The sequence below is a fragment of the Falco peregrinus genome, chromosome 1 (genome assembly GCF_023634155.1).
Source record: "Falco peregrinus isolate bFalPer1 chromosome 1, bFalPer1.pri, whole genome shotgun sequence".
Taxonomy (NCBI): Eukaryota; Metazoa; Chordata; class Aves; order Falconiformes; family Falconidae; genus Falco; species Falco peregrinus.
The window spans coordinates 9,120,126-9,142,546 of NC_073721.1; the positions used below are offsets into that span (position 1 = coordinate 9,120,126).

The window sequence follows — 22,421 nt, forward strand, 5'->3', positions numbered from 1 at the left end:
TGAGCAGGTCATTTTCTGTGCTCCAAAGGTGGGGTGTCATTTGCTTGTTTTTCAGGGCAAAAGAGAGACATAGAGAAGCTCCCTCCATCCCTAAGTATCTACTGAAGCATTTTTAGAAATAATAATTCAGCTACTCCTATTGTTAGACAGAAACAGTGGAGATGGAAGGGGTTTTTTTTACCCACTCCACAAAAATCCCAAACTACCAACCTTGAAAGAATACAGACAATCTATCTGCTTTGCCATTTACTTGAGATTAAGACAAAACCGTTCGCAAGTTTTAGTAAACTAGTATTATCAGGAGATGCCACTGAGGAAAAAAAAAGTAAATCAAGGTCAGTTTATAAACACTAACTTATCAAGTAGTTTCTAAGCCTGACAATTACAAAAAAGGTTACATTTGTTTTAGAACAGATAAAAACCATGGAGAACACTACAGATCAGTATAGGGATATTTATAAATAACTACATGATTTTTGGTAGCCAATTGCTGCTTCCTTAAAGCCACGCCATCAGCAGCGCTGACAGGGATCCGGGTACCACGGCAGGCTGCCCTGGCAGCTGGCCCTGCTGCCTCCTGCACCCCTGGCTGCGCAGCTCATACTTGAGATTCCTCAGCCACCCTCGGCTGCTAAGCTCAACGCCTCGGTTCTGCGGGAGCCGGACAACTCTTACAATTTTCAGGGCATCTGGTGATCAAATTAGAATGGTAGTACCTAATTGCTAAAAGCTGTAGTCATTAGGCTATGGGAACAATTAGCTTCACAAGTGGTTTTACTGTAGGAAGTCCCCAAACAATTCTGAGACATCATAAATGTATCAGTGATGCTTTGCTACACAGACATGTGGTAGTCAGGGATGTTCTGTTCTAGGGCTTCCACTGTTATCTAATCTAATATCTTCAGAAATGATTTTTTTCTTGAAAATTTGACATTTAACTTCATATTTAATTTCAATTAGCACATGTATTAGAAAATAGAGGAAAATGTACAAAACTATTTTTTAAAAATGAAACCTGATTAAAGCTAAGACAATTACTAGAAATGTAAATTTTAAGCAATATCCCAAAATGTCTTTCACCATTAAAAATGACCCTTAAAAGAAGATGCTTATGAGTGAAATCCAACAGCTAATTTGTTACTGACTGTACAGAAAGCCCAAACAATAATTACTAATTCAGAACGCTTTTGTAAACCATCTATTTTTGGCTGAAAAACTTAGGAAGCACATAGCCTGCTTGGAGGGTAAGAGGCTTACAAAAAATACAAACACAAGATAGGTTTTCTATTACATATTCATTTTGGTTGTAAATACCTCAGATTTAAGCTCAAGAATTCTGAACTGTCTCAATAACTCAGCAAATGAGGGAGACTGAAGTTAAGTCATTCATAAATTAAATACGCACAAATATAATGCATCAAGAAACAAACACAAGGTCAACATTTTCTTTATCTCTGCCTCTCTTTATTGTGGTATTAAAGACAACGGCAACAGATGTGATTTACTGAACACTTTTAACACGTACAAGAGTTAAACCCACCATTTAAATACCATTTCGCTAAACTGACAAAATAAAAATCCCCCCGAAACAACTCCACCCTACCCCCAAAAAAGAGGTGGTTACTCGTTCCAGTACAAATCCCACTCATTTACATCTTCAGAAATATCTTTATGCACAAAAATGCCAAGCACTTCAGTAGGATTTCCCATGATAAAAAGAAGTCATTATCCACAGGAAAGGTTTACGGGCTTTCACTCCATTTGGCCCCTTACATGTTTTAAAAGGAAGAGCTAGACTTTTATACTTACAAATCTGTAGATGGCAATCTCACTGAGATAACAGAAAAATTTAGTTTATTCTGAAATTTCTACTGTTAAAAAAGAGATAGTGAAATATATATGGCTTTTAGAGCAGATACTAAACATATTATATTCTCAGTCTTTACCCTGCCAAAATCTAGGCAGAGTTACACCTTAGTATCACACCGAAAATACAAAATAATTTCACAACAGCCATGCTGAATTGTACATCAGGTCTTCTCTGCATGAAGAATGATTTAAAAAATAAACACAGTGGCACTTCAAGACTTAACAGATTTAACTACATTCTCCAAATGTAGCCTTACACTTTTTTTTTTTTTTGTTTGCTACATGAAGACAAACAGCAGCACCAACTTGCTCACTTTCAAATGCTGGATCATTCAGCAGCCTACTTCAATTTTACGAGTGCACAACTTCAGCTCTCCTCTCTCTCTCTTTCGTTTCTCTCCAGCCTTGACCCATGTTACGAGCACACTGAATATCCAAAGACAGCTGACAAAAAACCACTAAGATACTTCCCTTCCATAGCACCACGGTAAACTTAAATAAACTACACTAAAATAATTTAGAATCTATTTTCATTCTGAAAACTGCTCTAGTGGGCTAAAGATGAAAATACTTTCATGGATTGCCATGAAATAATTTGAAAACAGCTTCCCTTTCTATTTCTACTTTATATATTAAAAAAAACCCTAGGTTGTTCAGACTATCCTGCTCAATTATGAAACACTCCCAAAACTAAAGCTGCTGTAAATTACAGATTCCAGCAGTTTAATAGCTGCTATAATCTAAGAAGCTATTCATAATTTCTAATGTTCTTATAACAGTCTTCTCAGAATTTAATAGCAGCTTTACAACATGCACCTTCTTGCAGGTACAACCCAAATCAGAATCCTGGGAAGGAAAACTATTTACCAGATAGTAACTTGGGATAAAACAATTAAAAAAAAAAAACCAAACAACACAAACCACAAGCAAAGAGCAACTATTTCAAACACTTTCAACAGCACTCCTGAAGTTTTAACTCAGTATGAATTAATCAGACTCAGTTCTAGCCTTCTGAAGTTCCTGTTCTTAACAGCTGCAGCTCCTGTTGAAAGGCCATTTCCAAATGCACTCCGCAACTTCTCAGAACTCTCTTGCAATTTTGGGTTTTTTAATCAAGTCTGAATACACTTGTCTAATACTGAGTTAATAACAACTTCCACCATTAACACAAAGATCTAGTTCTAGCACACGAAAAATAAAATTGTACCCGGCAAAATCCACTTCAACTGTATTTCCTCTCTGGTGCAGAGAAGCCTCCCCTTTCAGGGTCTGCACTAACAAGTGGTAAACGACTGAACAATTCTTTTGATGGTATTTGGCTTATCAATTCACAGTTATTAAGACACATAGAACAGATAATACAAATTTCTTAATTTAAATGATGTTTCCTTGCCGTTTCTTGTTTTGCTATCTTGTATCACGTCCAAGTGCTATGTAACAATGGGAATATGAAATTCATTATCATCAAATATCAGAGGCCTCCTAGGAGGGGTTGATTCTTTGTCTGCTTTGTGCAATAGTTTAAAAAGTCCTGTTCCAATATTCATCGGAATTCCCATGATGATGCACTCGGAAACACCTAGGAAAAAAACCCAACATATTGACAATCTGAAGATCAAGGATTTACAAAACTATTTCACTTGCCCCTTCTGTATGCCTTGCCTATCAGATCTCCAGGAACCTCGCATGGAAAACCCAAGATCTCCTCACTAGGTGAGAAAGTCACTCCTTAACCCCCTGGGGTTCTCCCAGAACCTGCCCCCCTCTACACAGGGGGAGAAACACAACCAATTTTGAACTATTTTTGTACATGTTATGGTCATGAGATCAGTATTTTATATTATTTGAATTCTCAAAATGAAAAACATTCAGCCTAACCAAAACACCTTCTCTAGCAACAAGAGCGCTTTGGGTGGTTTGGTTTTGGTGAAGACACACTCTACTCGGTGCCAACAGCCGAGGATGAAAGGCACAGCTACTGCGTGTTCATTCTCTGGGTGCTAAGACTTGTGTCAAACCTGGCCAAGTCCCCTTGAAACCCCCGCAGCTCCCCAGGGACAGAGGCAACCGTTGCTCCACCTGTGGCGCTTTGTGCATTTCACCATTTTTTTGTTTTGAATTTTAAGGTTTAGTCTGTCCCAACTATTTTTGATAGCTACAGCATTTTCACAGCAACACGCTGACATGTTTATATTCCAGATCTACTGAGGTATACAGCTTTTCCAAAGAACATCCCACATTAAAAGCAAGCTATCAGAAACCAGTGGGTTTTTCCTCTGCATACTGCTATGATCCAAATGACACTCATGCATTCTCAGGAGTATCAGAGTTATCATCCTTCACATACTTGTTTAAGAAAATAATAATAAACAGCTGTACCTTTGACTGCATAAAAAATGAAAATAAATTTGCTCAACATTCTGGCAAGATTCGATTGATAATTTAAGATGAATATTATTAATGAATGAATGAAGAATATGAATGAAGATTTTTTATTTTTGCTCTTAGACCGCTGCTGCATTTCTGCTGCATATTCGCCAACATTATGCACTTAAAAATCTTGTGCAAAGTAGAAGTCTTAGAAGTTGCTGTGTATTTAGGTCCACTATTTCGTATAGCCGCTATAGCATGCATGTTACAACGGATAAAGGAAATACCTTTCTAACATGTAGCAGATTAAAACTTACCTAGTTTTGCACAATAGCCTTTCAACCTGAGCCAGCCACTAAACCATGGAAACTACATTTGGATTTTGGGAATCCTTCTTCCTTGGCAAGCCTTCCATGTAAACACCCAGAAGCCTTCCCCTCACCTCCCTTTTGCCTCACGGGCAATGTACTAGTTCACAGCATCTGACAACAGTCACGTATAGCAGGAAACACGCAGACAGAACATGCCACTAACAACCAAGTGGATGTTATATATCGGCTCAGACTAATGTATACTAGAAGCCAACAACAATCATATTGGATGGGTGAAGATGTTGTTGATGGCAGCAGAACTGCCAGGACAGCACACACTGCTCTAATGACCACCCAAGCCCCCTCCAGTGCAGGGTCTCGTAACAGCACCAGTTATAAACTATTACAGATCTAAGCATCTGGCTGACAGCTATGAACTGCTGCTCTCACTTCCAGCTGGAAAGAAACCAGGCGGAGATGAAGCCAGTCATACTGCTCTTACTGCAGAGCTTATTTTTGACATTTCCCTTCCAGACCACCTCCTCAGCAATGAATGTCACAGCAGTGAGCTGTAGCTCTGGGGTCCTACTCACAAGTTAGACATGAGAGCGCTGTTGGCTGCTTTTTGGGAAGCGGATGGAAAGGCAAATGGACTGTATCTCTAAGCAGTATCTTGCCGACTACTGCTGACGCTGCTTCCAGCATCCACTGGATGCTGCTGGTACTGGATGTATTTCTCTGGTCTAGTTGCAACCCGCTGTGCCTACTGAAAGGTGAGAGCAGCAATTCTTAAAAGAAAATGCTTGTTTATGTAGGCAAAGAACAAATCAGCTGTTCCCCATTTTCTTGGGGGGGGGGGGGGGAGGGGAAGCATCTTTCAAAACAAAAGTGATTCAAAGGCCACATAGTCTAATAACTACACATTCAGGAGAAGCACTGATTTGAGATGCCATTCAGTACAGCACCTACAATTTGATTTTGGGTACATACTCATTTCTCTTGGCAACATTTATAACTTTTTCCTGCTCTGAAGATGCAAGCCCATGAGTGTGTAAGAGTCTTAACAGTAATTCTAAGAGATAGCTAGCGATGGCTGGGTCAGGCAGCTGCACCGCACTTTTTCATACAAGCAAGCCAGTATCATCTCTTCATTTTTGGAAGACAGACAACAATTTTCTGTTTTGTCCATTCCATTTCCTTATATGAACTAAAACATTTATATAGAAGGCAACACGAAAAGATCATTGGTTTCCACATTATTCAAAATAAGATTTTACCAGCTTAGAGAGGGCTTTGAGAAAACATACTCTTTACTTTACTGTCCAGGATTGAATCAGTCTCCCATAGGATCTTTGCTTTAGCTATGGACAAATAATAATTAAAAGAAAAAAAAAAAAAAGAGAAAAAAAAATCCCCCTCTTGTAGAAGACACTCATCTGGACAGTCAGAAAGTGGCAGAATTCTTAAAATACGAATTAGTGTATTATGTACTAGTAATACAAAGGTTTCTAACAGATTCCAGCAATTCAGAAAATACACTGTCCACAAAGCACTGTTTGAAATCGAGTACGTTTTCTAAGACCATATAGAAATACATATAAACTAGTAAATCTTAACATGACATATTCATATTTCTGTATTTCATTAACACTCAGAAACCCCAAATGAGCAGTTACAGCTCTAGGACAGCAGGCTTTACGTAAAAAGACGATGAAGAGGGTGAAAGCTGCTTGACTTCTCCTTTTCTCTGTTTTATGTCCTAGATAGAGGCTTTTTAACAAATCATTCCAAAATTTATGTAGCTTAAAGGAGAATGAAATCTGAGAAGAACTGGGGCAAAGGAGTTTAAAAAAAGAAAAACAACATCCATTCCAAATATTAAAGTACACGGCAGAAACACAAAATTAAGAGATTAACAGAATATGACAAGACTAACCTACTTGAGTATTGTTTGGTTGTCTGTATGTGTGCATGCATGCCCTTGTCTGCATGTATACATATATTTTTCAACTCTGATCAGATTCTGTCATGAATTGAGTGAGAAGATAATTCAGTTGATGTTAACAAACTTAACGTTAAAACTGAAGAACAGATACATTTAAAAAGAAATTTCTCAGGACAGGGATCTTCTCTGTTCTGTTAATGAGTAAAGTACTGATAAACAAGGTTCATAATTAAAAAAAATAATAATCCAAAACCACACACACCATTTTTATCTGTTTAGAGCAGAACTAATTGAAGAAGCCAGGAACTTTCCCTTTCTGTTTGTTTCTAGGTACAGCTGACAAATCAGATAAGCAGTCACTACGCACAGTAATGATTCACCTATGCTACCTGCAACATACATCTCTTCATACTTCTTAAGAGGAATGAAACCAAAACCTAAATGCTGAATGGGGTTACTAGATTCATTAAGCAAATCTACGTGTTGAAGATACACAAACTTTCACAACTTAAAAACGAGAACTCCTGATAGTGAGACAAATTTCCTGGTATTTCACTGAGCTATATAGTGAAAAGTAAGCCCGAATTACTAAAATGCTGCTTTAAGAAGCGTACAACAAATACGCGACTGACTTCAAGATCTCTGATTGAGACTAGAAGTAGAGAAACGTCAAGCAGACCTCTAGAATAAAGAGCTTAGATAAATCAGCCGCAGACTCAAAGTTTTTGACAGGTAAGCTCAACAGAAAGCTTAACAAGAGCAAAAATCCAGTGCTTTGAAGAGGTTTACAGATGCTCGGTAAGGACCACAAGCCGCAACAGAATTTGCAGTACCTACCACAAACAGAATCCTTCTGTCCGAAGTAGGCAGCATCAAAGAGATGGTCTGCAGTCTTTTCAAAAGAAGCCAGCATCAACACACTTTCCTTCATTTTTGCCAGTCCAAACCTAGTAATGCCCAGCACTTCGCCCTTGATTGATGGAAAAACCCAAAGACAGACTATCACAATTGTGGCTGGAGGCCTGCTGCTTGCAAAAGAAGCAAAAATCAAGTGAACAACAGAAATGTAGTTTTTACCCTAACACACACAAGTAAAAAGTTTACCATCTACAATATAGCGTTGTCATAATATGCTGCTTCACAGTTAAAACATCCTGAAGGATAACAGTTTGGTAGCAATCAATATTTACATTAAACAAGAAGTTCATACATTCATACATGAAAGAAGCTTTTATAGAGATTTTTTTTTTTAAAGCAAGAACATCGGCAAGATTGAAAGAAACATGGCCAGGAGAAAAACCACACAATTATAAAGCAGTTGCTGAGCTACAAACTTAAATTGGGGTCTGAGAGCACTGTGCTGAAGCTACTGCCGATTGTCTACTAACAAATGTGACTTCATCTGCCAGGAGCTTACAGAAGACATTAAATCTTCATTTTTTCACTGTCAAGAAAAAAAGTAATTAGCTTTTTAAGCTAACTTGGTTTATTTCTGCCTCTGTTTCTAACACCCTAATTATAACAGACTGCGCACAGAAGCACAAGTCAGAAGTACTGACAAAAGAATGCACGCTAGGAGCCCAACAAGTGTAAACCGCTGCACTTTGCTACCCTTTTCTACGATCGTGTCGCAGCTCCACGCGGCCAGCCCTGGGGACTGCTGCAGCGCAGTACAACAAAGCCCTACAGTTTTGGGAGAAGTCAGAACTCCTTCATCCAGCTTACCCAAATTTAAACCCTTGCACTCTGGCAGACAAAGTGGAAAATCTTACTTCACTAAGCATACTCAAATCTAAAAATCACAATGGGTGTGAAGGAAAGAAAGCCAATTAATAAAGAACAGACACGATTTTCTACTAACAAGTTCTGGAAGACTGTTTATACTCTGTATGTAATCTGATTCTATTTGTAATGTCTGTGTCCTTAGACTCTCATATACAGTGCAGCTGCTATGAACCACACCCCATGTGGTTTTCTGCACAGCAAGCCTTAAATTGCATGCATGGCTACCCAAACAGTTGATTTTCATACCACAATTTTTAGGATTCCTATTTCCAATGAGAAATTATGATTCCCTACTCATTATATCAACTTGTTTTCAGTCAAATAGGCCTTCTCCCCCCCAAGCCCAAGAACCAGACTAATTAAGCATTTTGTTTGGTAAACAAACAACAGTATTTGGTCAGTGAAACTCACAATTCTTTAAACCTATAAGCGATTCCCATCTCCCTAGCTCATCTGTCCTTCTCAAACATGGTAAAATTAACTTGCCTAAACAGGACAATGTAACATTTAGAAAACACATAGTACAAACCTTGTAAGTCATTAGATCAGACAACAACATAACATGTCTCCTGTCAATGCTCATACCATGGTTCACCATTGTATACTGAATCTCATTGATAATTGTCGTCCGAGCAGCTTCAATCCCTAGTGTCTTCTCTACCTACACAAGAGATTATGTTAGATTAATGAAAAATCAAATGCTTAGAGCAAGTATATTCCTGGAAAAAATACTGACTGATGTCAGATTAATACTCCATTTCCATTACTACCCTTTTGCATTTCTCTGTTTTAAAAATAGTTTTAGAAAAAGCTGCTTCGAAGTGAACAGTGCTGCCAGTCGAATTGTTCTCTTGCGTTAATGCATTCTGACAACTATTAGTGAACTCAGGCTTGATGATACATCAACTGCTGCATCTGAGCACAAACAAGCACTTGTAACAAAGATGCTATGGGGGAAACCCCACAGTACCCACTTAAACGCTACCTCGTAAGTGTTGTTAGAAGACGTTTTTGTTCCTTTCACTCCATGGGTAGCCATAACAGCTCGCAGATTATCACCTTCAACTAGAAGTTTATATTTTTCCTTTCCACTTTGTTCATCAATATGAATGACAGCTCGGGAAACCTCTGGTATACCTTGCACTACAACCTTGACAAAACAAACAAAAAAAACCCCTAGTAACTTTGGTGTGCACAGTATAGAAAGGTAAACTTTATTAGCATTCAAACTTATTTAGAAGCACCAGTCTTTGGAGTAAATGCTCAATTAAAATACATATGAAACAAGATTTCCTGCTCTTCAATACGCTAGGTACAAATGTGACATTCACACCATATTACAAACCTTACTCATCTGTATTTTATATTTTATGCCAGATATCCTCACACTCAGATCTGGCGATATATCCACACAAATGAAAGGGCATCCTGCCAATAATAAACGTTCACTTATGCCTATTTTTAAAAATCAAAGTAAACTGTCTCCTCACAGCAAAAGCTGTAAAAATGCCAGATACTGTCATGTGGTTAAGCTCTGGATGCAGTTGGAAGAAGTTACCACTATTTCATACAACTGCTGCACTCCGAATGCTTCAATAAATGTTGTAAGGAACATATCAACGCTTCAATTTAATTTAGTAATTGAAGATTACTAACTGAGGCTTAATTTCAGCTGTAAAGCAGTGGCATCACAATCTAAGAGTTACGGACTCAGCCTATGTTTATTGACAATACTGACAAGAATTACTTCATCTTCCCACCATAGAACTCCAAATTACTATAACTGATCACCTCCCACAAAAACGTAAAACAACCTTTGTTTTTACCTTTGGGAGTTCTTCCTTCAGGGACTGCAATACATAATACATTGAACTCTTGCTGTTTTCACGAGGGGTCACACATACAACTGCTTCTCCATGGACAGCAACATCTCCAGGCTTTACTCTGAGTTTAGATATGCAAATAGAGTAGCGCACAGTCTCTGCATTCACCTGTGGCAGAAGTCAGCCAGCAAACATCAGGATATCTCTCTTAACAGATACAAATCTGCCCAAATACATGCAGCAGTCTCTCAACAATATAAAAAAGCAGAATGTGGAAAAATAACAGGGAGTTGTGACTCTTATAAATTGTATGAAATACTATCCTGTGCTGAGGGTAGCGGCCTGCATGTTGACTAACAGACAGAAATGCCATCCTTGGGTTAAGCAAGGCACCAAGAAATGAATGTATGTTCTCTCATTCCCAAATAAAGGAAAAATTACTCACTTGACAAGGAGAAAAAACCCAACCCCAGATATAATGTAGCCACAGCACATCTTCTGTTCACTTTCTTTTTTTAAACTTCCACTGGTCTGACTTGTGATGTTGAAGAGACCCTTTGGAACTTACCCAAGGAATATTCTGCCTAAGACCTGAACAACTCACCTCTAACCTCAGTAGTCTAATGCGCTCTAAAGACAACTTCACTAGGATGAAACAATCATCTGGAAGAAACACTTCCTCAATATATTCTGAAATCTTTAAGAGATAAGGATGAAATAGTTAGCATGTGAAAACAGTTTAAATGCCCCATAACAACTGGCTAACTTTTACATTTAAAGTATTAGCAATAATACAATTTTTCCTACCTCCCCTAATAAAGTTTTCTCAATTCTTCCTTTAACCAGACGGGCAAAATCAGGATCATCATCTTTATCCAACTGTGCTGTTATTATAGGGGTGCTACAAAAAGTAAAGATACAAAAAAATAAAACAGTGAGGAAACTGCTCAGCTAGATTACAGATAGCAATTTGAATTCCAGTTTGCCTTATGGAACCTATCTCATCTCTAGAATAGTATTTAAAAAGGTAAGAGACCTTCAGCTTCCTCAGGTACACCCAAGGAAATTACTGTTTATGTACTTCAGGCTGGTAAAAATAAGCAAACACACAAGAGATTGTAACACAGTAACTAGTGACTGTTTTCACGGCAACACCACTCTAGCATTATTTAAGTATGGCTTCATGAATAGGTATGCTTCAACTACTGCTGAACTCCAGAAAGTTTCACAGCATATGAGACATTTATTAGAATACTAAATATAGGTAACCACTTAACCACATTTGATTTTCAGAAAAAATGAAGCTTCTCTCTTCTCTGGCCCCAAGTATCACTTAGTTGGATAGGTATTAGATCTTTTTTATTTGGGTATCCCATGCATCAACATTGTCTAGTCTATTACTGAAAACAGGGAAAGTCTATGATGTATTGCAAATTTACCCATCAAGTCTCACTTAGGCAAAGGAAAAAAACCCCACCAAAAACAACCAAACCAGAACAACGTTAGTACCTAATAGCCTTTGAAGCATTAATGATTTCTTTGATTCTTGGCACACCCAAAGTAATGTTCATTGAAGCAACGCCAGCAAAATGGAAAGTCTTCAGAGTCATCTGTGTGCCAGGCTCACCAATACTCTGTGCACAAAGAGCTCCTACTGCAGAACCAGGCTCCATCTGTGCCCTGATAAAGAAATTCTCTCATAAAATAATACAGAAAGAGACATAGAACTGAATAAAGTATAAATTCCTAAGCAAGCAAAGACAGAAACTATTTTGGTAGATACGTGAGAAGTTCGTTACCTTTTAATTTTTAATAATAAATGAACAGGAAGTAAGTTAAAAGGTCTCTAATACTCAAGATTGATCTCATTCTAGCAAAGAAGATGCCCTGTCCTACAGGCATTCTACAGATTCAGGATAACATCCATAACAATAAACACAACACTTGTCCTCTTCCTCCTCAGCATCAAACCGTAGATTGAGGATTCCCCATTCAGGGAAATCCCATATGCTAACATTTCCAGACCCCCCTCCCTTTATACATTTAAACATAAGAAAGCTTTATTAAATCTTCTTTAAGAACTTATTACACAGATTATTTTTAATCAGAGCAAAATCTAGACATTAATGTCTTTGTTGTCTTCACCTTATTTAAAAGCCCTACGCTGATGACCTACTTTCCCTCGAAGTTACACAAGTAATGGGCTTATTCCCACATTTGCCCCTTTCTAAAATTTACGTACTTTGAGAACTGGTTGTCCTTACAGGACAAAAATAAAAAAGATCAATGAAGACCACACCACACTATGATAAGCAATTTCAAAATGAGACACGAGGGGTGGTTTACATCCCCCCCTACAATTTTGATCAGATCCTGCAAGTTAGCATTCTTAAGCTTGCTCAGACTGCAACGTGGTCTGCCTTTCTAGAGCAAACACAACCTCTGAACTTAAGGCACAACACCACCTCCTCAAACAATCTAATTGCAGCAGCTTCTTGCATATTTCTTGATGAAATCTTACGAAGTAAAATTACTGTCGAATAGTGATTTAGCTTGTAACAGCTAAAGGAATTAATTCTGGGTGACTGTAAAAACAAAATCATTTAAGCAAAGGTTACTGTTCTCACTATTATTTGGACGTCTCCTGACATTCATGTAATATCTGCCTAAAAATTGCTGGAATCTCAGCCGAAAGATTTCTCCTGGTAAAATGACAATAGTCTATAAACCAAAACCGATCTTCATAGCAATCAGATCCTTTCCAAGGGCACCGTCTTTCAGTCAGATCAGCAGAATACAGTATGCCAGAATGTTTAAGAAAGCTCAAGACAAATGTAAGCAAGTAATCCTAACAACTGAAAGCAGGAAACTGCTAATTGCTTTAAACTAGTTCTGTTAAGAATGCAGCACATACATGAATTTTCTAGAAAAAGTATTAGTAAACAATTGATGCAGGTGAGCATGAGGCCACAAAGCAGATGTCACCAATGGCTGCACGCCAATGACCAAATCCAAGGAGTCCAGAGTAAATGAAACAACTCCTAATGGATAAGAAGATGAAAACATCCACAGTATCATTATCTTGTTAGAGACAACAGAACAAACAAAAATCTCCTGCAAGTGCTTAAGAGATTCAAGACCACATTAACACCAGGTGTAACATTAACTCTTTACGGACTGTGTAGATCCAAGAATAACTGTGAAGATTCATGTGGATTTGAAACTGATCTATTCAGACATTATTTTGCATGGACTCTTTGGAGGTTTGGAACAATCTCCTGCAAGAGGGGGAGGAAGGGAACATGCCTGCTGCCAGTGGGTGTAAAAATGTGTAGAGTGTTTAAACAATATCCTCTCTCACTCTGAATCCTAGCACTTTTGGCTTTCACCAGAATCTGCTGTCAAAATACGATCTGTGGATAGAAGTAGTAAGTAGCTATGTAAGAGAACTGTGTTCGCGGGTATGATCACTACTATTTCAGAAGAAAGGTGTCTGAACACAAGCAGATAGCTTTGCATGTTCAAAAAGTAAAAAGTTAAGTATAAAGCATCTTTCCTACAATGTAAAAAGAAATCAAAAGTCTTCTAATGAAATAATCTGATTATGACTGTAGACAGAAAGGTAAAAATCTCAAGTGTCAGACCTCGAGAAATGTTGTACAAGACTCAACTCTGCCTTAACAAGCCCACCTGTAGACAGCAATGTTTTGGGGTTTTTTTGGCATTTTACCTTTGTCTTGCAATGTTTATGGCCTTGAGGCCAACTGTTTCATTTTATTTGTATTGCATTCACAACACAACCAACACTCATACAGTAAAAATAGCAAAATACACTCTTACATTGCAAACAAAGCAACAAATGCTAAACTGGGGAGGGCGTGGGATAAACTGAGAAAATAACAGGCTAAACGCTTACCTCATGTATTTGTCCCTACAAGTCTCTAGAAACTTCTCCAGTTGTGTTGGAGTAATCCTATCCAGCTGATATAAAACTCGTGGCTGAGAAGAGAATAAAAGAGTTGGAAAATCAATAGCTTACAAATATTGAAAATAGCTATATAACTACCCCCTTGAAACTATTTACCTCTGTTGTGCCATTGTCATTAATGCCATACTTGTCCCTAGTTTTTTTTATCTTCTCAGAAACACCTTTGATGAATTTTTTAATTTCCTGAAATTACATTAAAAACAACAGTAAGCGAAGACATGGTCTTCATAGTCAAATCTTCAGCAGTAAATTATTTGCTCAGACCTCCAAATGGTATGTTTACAATAATAAATTAACAATGCACAGTATGGAGAGAGGAACATTAAAACTTAAGACACGCACATACACTAGAATTTAGCAAACCAGATTCACTCTTGTGTAACCACAAATTAGTAGCAATACATGAGGAATATGGTCCACGCTGAACAAAAGCATCCTTCCTGAGCACGCATGGAAAACTTAAAGAGATCTAACTGTGGTTGATCCTACCTTCCTACCCACCACTTACTGAAGCTGATTCTACCACCAAAAAAAAATAAACCAACACCAAAACACCCCTCAAAATTCTTATTTTCTGAGTATACTGACACATCTACATTCTCCCTCATTTCTCAGTATTCAAAATAAGTCAAAATGGAAAGACTGTGGCAAGAGAGGAAGTACATGAAGGACACCTGGCTGCACAGATTTCAGAAATTCAAGACGTACTTTATTTGGGAGGAAAAACCACTCAAAATTGATACACACATGTCAGTCTCTACCTAACGTAGTTCAAATAACTCTTGTTATCTTGTGGAGAGGTCTTGCAGATAATTGCATTTCACACGTAGTAGTACATAAACCTTTCACTCTCTCACCAGTTTTACCCAAAAGTATTTCTAGCAGTCTTTACTGGAACATAGACTGAAACAATTACTGTTACAAAACCAGCCAATATTTCTATGAAACATCAGTTGGGCGTTAGATTTTGGATATTGTAATGCACACTACAAGTCAAGAAATACGAGTTCCACAAATAAACTCTTCCATAAGAGTGGACTCAGTGCAAGTCACTGGATTATCAAAACCAAAATATAAACAAAAGCAAGAGGAAGTCCTTCCCATTTGCCTCAACAATGACTTAAGAAAGCCTCTGTAAAGAAATGAACAGTTTGATTTTTAGAGTCCCTTTAAACCCTTTTCAACCCATTAGTCCTGCCTGACAACCAGGATGACAATAATGTAATATCACTTCTTCTTCACTCAGTACTGGACTCCTTCCAACCACCAACAGTAGCTGGGCACCAAAAATTACTAGTAAATATCTGAGTGACTGCCCTTCCCCTCTCCCCCAACCTAATATATAAATCATTATAAATACACTTCTATTACATCCTAACAGAATCCTTAGATCCTCAAAATAACAACATTGTTACTGATAGTCAAGAAATTTTCAGACAGTAAGTTACTTTCTGCGAATACCAGCACAAAGTTCAACTGAAAGAACCAACAACAGAAATGTGCTGCTGGAATGGATGCTTCAAGTTGTTTCCCCACTTGGATGACAACAGGATGCATTCATACATTTTTGCCCCTTTTGCCCTGTACTAAGTCACAGTAATTCAAGAATGAAATATTTTGCCATTTTAAAGGTTTTTGACCCTGAAATCTTTGCATAAAATCGATTATTTATTTCCTAAAATAAACTGTTAAGCAATAACGTGATATTAGAAAAAATAGTATTTTTACTATGGGTGCATTAAAAAGAAGGAATATTGTAGCTCTTGCAGAAGACAATCCAAAACATTTGATCTAGGAAAAAAAGCCCACAACCCAACAATCCACCCCACTAAGGAGAGATTTTAGAAGTAATTCTATCACAAAAGATGCTTCTTTTGTGGAGGGGCTGGAAGGGAGGAGTGGAAGGGGAAGAGGCAGGAGGTGTAAGTAACACTGACTTCTTCCTCCAGAACACCGAAGACTAAGTTGTAAATTTTCACCTACTAGAAAACCTGGGGACAGTAATAATAACCACACCCATCACAAACTCCTCAAAACAAGTTGTCATACTGGCTGAGTAACTGGCCATGTGGTCACATGGAGAAAGTCCACAATAGGGCTGTCTTAAGACTAGTAGAGCAGAGGACTCCAAGTAGCATTATGAGAAACTGCGTAGTAGTATTATGTGAAAATATGTGAAAGTAGTATTATGTGAAAAAGTAGCATTATGAGAAAAGAACAACTTTTCCTCTTGGACAGTCCCTGAGCTCCAAAACGCTTTACAAAAAAAAAAAAACCCAAAACCTCCCAACATAGCACATCTGTTGTTATTTATAATTCTGAACTGTAAAAATAAGGTACTCAAATGGTACATTATTTCCACACACTAAAGACAAAAAAAGGTGAGAAATAGAAGGTAAATCTCTGAAGACATTTCTCATTGTCAAAAGTTTTCTTCATGCATAACAACTAAAAGAGAAAATTAGCAATTCCTCTCAACTTTCAATTATTTGTTGGCAGTTTATCCAAACTACGGATTAATTTATGCTACAAATAGAATGAAAACGTAGCTCACTTTTTGCTGAGCCTGTCTGTCTCTATGGACTTATCTTAAGTGCAACACTGTCCTCTACGAGCACAGCGATGCAACTGCCAGAGCAAGCTCAAGAAACCATCAGTTCTTTCATATTATCTAAACCTATGAAGTCTTTTAGTCTGGACCTGTTTAACAAAACAGCACCAAACTGACTCAGTAAGCTGAGGCTCCACGTGGGCTTTGTCAGCTCCTACAGAGCCCAAATTTAGTCAGAATAGCAGTGCAGGGTATAAAGCCTAGCCAGCCAGGTGCTTGCATCACGTGTCCCGACACTTAAGCTAGTGGAATCATTTCTATACATGAAACACTGCTGATAGAAGAATCCTCGCAGCTACAAAGCTTGCTGAAACACAGCGATCCAGACAACCCCACAAGATCCACCAATAATCTCCTCGAGTCCAGGCAGACCCATTAGGTCAGTTCTACACGTGCCAGCACCAACTGGCTGTGTGCTGAGCCTTTTCCATGTTTGTACCACACTCCCCAGTACTCTTATTCCATCTACAAAAAAAAACCATAGAGAAATGATTTAACTGATGTTTTTTGTTTTTAAATTGTGAGGTTCTTCTAAATGTTTTCCCAATTTCAATAAGAAGGAAATAAAACCTTCCCTTCACCCGTATCTTAATATACTCAAATATATTAAAAGAGTAACACAATTTAAACTGTGCCAGCCAACAATCTGCTTATTCATTGGTTAAATTCCCACCAGTGACGGCGGAGTGCAGGCAGAGTGAATGTCACCCTGTTTGAAAAAGGCTATTCAGACATACTGGTTTTTGCACAAGAGTGGATAAGCCTGTTATAGGAACCTCCTGGTAAAATAACACCAATAAAAATATCTCAGTTCTGGAAAAGTGGAGGAAGGGGTAGGAAAATGTCAGAAAAGATGCTAATATCCCTAAAGTTTGAAAGAATGAGTTTTCAAAGGCAGTTTCAGGTACTAAAAGACAGCTTCCTCATATCCTCAGATTTCACTATGAGGATTAATTCGTCTCATGGTTTTCACCACTAAAATGGAACTGGGGTAAGTAATTGTGATGAACACCTACATTATTATTTAACAAGCAGTAACTTATATATGCTAATCAGTTACTTTAGCACTATACACACATCTTTAGCTAAAAAGCACTAACATTAATGCTCACACAGTGCACACACATGCTACAATTACCTCATTATATTTTTCATAACCTGTCTCAGTTAATGTCTTCAAGGATGAACAGAAAAAAAAAAAAGGAAAGAAGAAAATGTAACAATATCTAAAACTTAAAAATCTTCAGTTAAACTAATTACCATTAAGGTGATGTAGCCATATCTGTGATTCTGAAATTAACAGCAATTATCTAGATTTTCCTGATAAGATTACAAATATGTACACCTCAAAGACCAGCTTCATCTCCAAACTCTGGTGTTAGTATATTGCATTTTTTTTCCTTCAGAGAAGCAGTTAAGATTCACAGCATATTTCAAGTATGGATATACTTATTTTTTCAACTCTGCTGTAGCAACAGAATTGTGAATGAGGTTTATAAAAAACCGCTTAAAAACAACAATTATTTTTTCATCTTCTGCTCTGAAGCACTTAGATCTATTAAAAAGAAACCCTTCAAAAGCAGGTCACTGCTGATGATGTTCTCATCTCTGCCAGTAATAGGAAGGTGCATCAAGGTAACAGCTTTATGTGTCCACAGGCAGGTTAATTGTACACTTCTTAATCACTGTCTCCTAAAGTAGTCTTTAGGTATAGCTGCTCTCAGAAATACTAAAATTGTTTAATGCTCTTTCAAACAAACCGACTTTTGCAATTCCAAGTGCAAGCGGTCATGTCAACAGCCACTCATCCTTAAAAGACGTGCAAGTACTCCCCAGAATAAGAAAGCCACATCCAGCGAAGCACTTCACGTGACACCAGTTTTTTTGCTGGGTTAGTATCATAAGCAAGCAAAGTTAATAGGTCTAAGTGTATAGCTTGTGTTTCTACTACAGGAAAACAAGCAAATTAGTAAAAACAGTTATTCCGAAAGTTGACAATATCAAAACATAAGCATAATAATGGAGTATGAGACTCAGTGGTTTCCTACATAGAGTCAACAAGCATTATTTCTTTTCTGACATCCTAGTGGAAGCTCGTAATTACTGCACCGTCTTGCTAGGCAGAGAAATTCCCACAAGGTATCTCAGATTAATGGCACCTTCTACTCAAAAAATCACTAGATTTTTCTCTCGTTTCTAATGTTCCTGTGGTGAACATGAACAACTACCATAAGAATTAAAATTACTTGTTCCCCCCCCCCCAACCGTACAGAAATGTATTACTGAACTAACTGCCACTAACACATAAAATTCAGCCATTGCTCCTACACATTAATAAGGCTGTTTTATTTAATTTCCTTAATTTACAAGAAAAAGTTAATTGCAGTCTGTTAAGCGAGATAATTACCTGCAAAAAACTGTCTCGACAGCAAAGAAATTCGTTCTTCTTCATAATGGACTCAGATGTTAACACCAATTCATTCTTACTAAGGGCTGGTTCACTTTGGCATGGATATACAGCCTTAAGAAGAAAAAATTACTTCTTCATATAAAACACATGCACAAAAAATTCACTGTAAAGGCACAGAATATAGATACATACAATTGATTTAACAGCATTCTTCAGTTTTGGCTGGTTTTTGTGCGGGGTTTGGGTTTGCTTTTTATTTTTACTATATAATACCAGAGTATCGTGAAGGGAAGGTCCACATATAGTTCTGCTTACTTACGTAAAGCTGAAGGTATACACACACGTTTCATATTCTGCTGATCTATTACGCTCACATTACAGAAGTCTGAACGGTTATTTCAGCAAAAGGCTTTTGTCTTTGGCGGGGAGGGGAACAACCAACCAACAAACCACAAAACCAAAACCAAACAATACCGTCCTTCAAACATCACCATACATCCCGAGTTATTCAATAATCCATCAAGCCTCTGACTTAAGAGGCAGTTCCACACAAAAAACATGCACATCTTGATATAATAAGGAATTACTTTGTGTAATGTAAGTTCAATCTAGTAATCAACTAAGCCAGGAGTATTTTATCTATTAAGTTGGATATCAGGCCCTTGGGACTAGGTTTAGGCACAAAAGGAAATTCTACTTTTCACAGCTTATACACAGTTTGGTCCTAGTTGCTGTGTTCTACTGTAAAAAAATACAACTCTTAGTACAGACATGCTGAAGGACTGACCATGAACAGGCAAAAAGGCGTTTTAAAAATAAATACTTCAACTGCAACAATTCTTCCTGTCATTTACTACTTCCTCCTACATGCTTAGTACTGTTTTCGTACTTCGGAAGATTTCAGTAACACTTACCCTGATATTGTCTAGAACACGCTTGAATTCTAGTGGTTCATCCTTCCCTTCCATGGCTGCAGGATCCAAGCCATCTCCTCCGTAAATAAACTGTATAATGTCACCAGTAGAACTTCTGACTGTCAAATCATACTGTGAGCAAAGATCTTCAAGTGATTTTACCAGTCGCCTCTAAAGAAAAAGGAAAAAAAATAGTATTTTCAAGGAAAATAAATGGGATCTTTTTAAAAGTAGCTATTGCTTGAGATTACAAAAAATACAGAAATTGGACCCTGGAAATACCTGTGACATAGTGATTAGCAGGCATAAAAACCTATTTTAAGTCATACATTATCCCTAGGGCTTCACTGTACATTCCTCAAAACATGAAAGCCAAGAATAACAAAATTTAAAGCAACAACATAATTCTCCACATTTAGAAATTCTGCCACATGGAAGCCTGACGCTAGGCTGCAAGAACCTATTACAGGCTGAGGAATCTGGGTTGGTTTTTTTTGACAGAATATTCATATTCTTCATCAGGCTTATTTCTCAAGTGATACAACACTTTTTGTGTATGGAAGCAAAACCAGTCAACAATTATTTTCACTGACAAAAACCAAAGAGCTCATCTGCCAAAGCCAGAAGGTGCTATTTTTCTACCAGTGTTAGCTACTTCTTTTACATTAATTCTTTGTATTGGGAAATAGCTTTACTACCATTTTCCTTCCTCCGTCTCCCTAGAAGGCAGCATGCTGTGAAGCATTAATGGTTAAAAACATTTGTACTTGAAGGATGGACTTCACTGTTCTATGAAAATAAATTAGCTCCCTGAAGAATATAAATTGGTAATTTTTTGTTACTGAGGAGGATCAAGGTAAGATGAAATAAATGTTGTTTCTTTAAAAAAAAAGAATTACAAAGTCCAAGTATTACAGGTCATTCCTGTAGGGTGAAAATTGATGAGAAAAAATATTCTGCAGCCTGCTTATTATATTTATATATACTTACACACATGCAAACATTATTCTGTTACTTTGGGGAGACAAGTGGTCTAATTAATCACCCACCCCAAAAGAAACTGGTTTCAGTCTTTGCAGTTACTTGCATATCTCTGAATGTGTCCCCAGCTCCAAATTATCTTGGCTTTTCTACGGCCCGTTACACTGGGAAAAGTACTATACTTAAACAATTACTTAAATGTTTTCACTGAAGTCTTAAGGCTGCTTGTAATAGCAAGAAGCTTTGTCAAAGGGACATTTATTTTCACAGGAGATGCAGCCCAAGACACCAACAACTTGCAGAACTTTAAGTCTATATGGCCAAGGTGCCTGTTACCTTAAGAGGACAGATACTGAAAGGGAGCTTTAACTGAATTTCTGTCACCCAGACCACCTTTTAAATAACCCAAACCAAGGATCTGTGTTCTCTGTTTCTCAGTGTTGAAACACCATCTCTGAAAAAGCACTCGCAACTCAAATCTGTGTTACAACATATGGACAAAACTTCCTAAAACCCATGTGATGGATGGAACACATGCTACATAGAAAGCAGTTCTCAATAATTCCATAGAACAAGGGCTTTTATCACCCTTACTCAAGAGGGAACACCTTAATGCAAGCATGCTACTGTACCATTGCCTGAGGTCTGCTTTAGAAACCAATATTTCACAGCATAAATTACTCTGTTACACTAAAAACAAACATACACACACACATAATGTATGCACTTCTCCCCCACCCCTCACCTCAAAATGTACATTTGAAACACCTTCTTTTGCAAGACTGATAAAAACCCCACTCCACTGACAGTTACCTGCATATATCCAGTTTCGGCTGTTTTCACAGCTGTGTCAACCAGACCTTCTCGACCAGCCATTGTATGAAAAAAAAATTCAGTGGGAGTCAACCCAGAGTAGAAGCTATTAGCAACAAAGCCTTTTGCTGCTGGGAGCTACGAAGAAGAGTGGGAAAACAATGGTTAAAATGCAATATACATTCTATATGCATGTTACAGAGAAACACATTGTATGTCATCTAAATTCTTTCAGATAGTTAGCCAATCCATACACAAACACGGAGCAATCATCTCAGCTGCAATTAGCTTTGAAGTTCAACATTTGCATTACAGATCTGAATAAATGCTTCAAAACCCTGGCCTAGTTCTTGCAAACTAATCTAATAGACTTTCTTCCTCCTCCTCCTCCAAGCCTTGTCATGCTTCTAGCCATTCCTTGCAAACACTACACCATCTTCTAACACTTCAGCCTCCCTTAACATTGCAAAAATTTAAAAGGCGATAAGAACATTCATTTTGCAGTAGTATAGCAAAGGTATCTGCAGCGCGGAAGACTAAGGAATACAGTAAAAATACAACTGGAGATACGTACATAACTGCTTTTTTCAAATGCTCTCAC

The 22,421-nt window shown here is 37.7% G+C and overlaps 1 protein-coding gene across 2 annotated transcripts in view; it reads right to left on the reverse strand.

The window, feature by feature from the left end:
• Nucleotides 1-1,442: 1,442 nt before the first annotated feature.
• Nucleotides 1,443-22,421, reverse strand: part of POLR3A (RNA polymerase III subunit A) — a 41,125-nt gene continuing 20,146 nt past the window's right edge. The window contains exons 19-31 of one of the 2 annotated variants that reach the window (XM_055818319.1): nucleotides 21,821-21,958; nucleotides 20,027-20,197; nucleotides 19,110-19,223; nucleotides 14,188-14,274; nucleotides 14,020-14,102; nucleotides 11,613-11,783; nucleotides 10,911-11,004; nucleotides 10,708-10,800; nucleotides 10,107-10,271; nucleotides 9,266-9,430; nucleotides 8,810-8,941; nucleotides 7,333-7,465; nucleotides 1,443-3,448 (exon numbers count right to left, since the gene is read on the reverse strand). In XM_055818319.1, coding sequence (XP_055674294.1) covers nucleotides 3,300-3,448; nucleotides 7,333-7,465; nucleotides 8,810-8,941; nucleotides 9,266-9,430; nucleotides 10,107-10,271; nucleotides 10,708-10,800; nucleotides 10,911-11,004; nucleotides 11,613-11,783; nucleotides 14,020-14,102; nucleotides 14,188-14,274; nucleotides 19,110-19,223; nucleotides 20,027-20,197; nucleotides 21,821-21,958 — 1,695 coding nt within the window. In that variant the 3' untranslated portion in view covers nucleotides 1,443-3,299. Of the gene's footprint in view, nucleotides 3,449-7,332; nucleotides 7,521-8,809; nucleotides 8,942-9,265; nucleotides 9,431-10,106; nucleotides 10,272-10,707; nucleotides 10,801-10,910; nucleotides 11,005-11,612; nucleotides 11,784-14,019; nucleotides 14,103-14,187; nucleotides 14,275-19,109; nucleotides 19,224-20,026; nucleotides 20,198-21,820; nucleotides 21,959-22,421 lie in introns of both variants that reach the window. The other variant, XR_008749745.1, reaches the window with a different exon arrangement.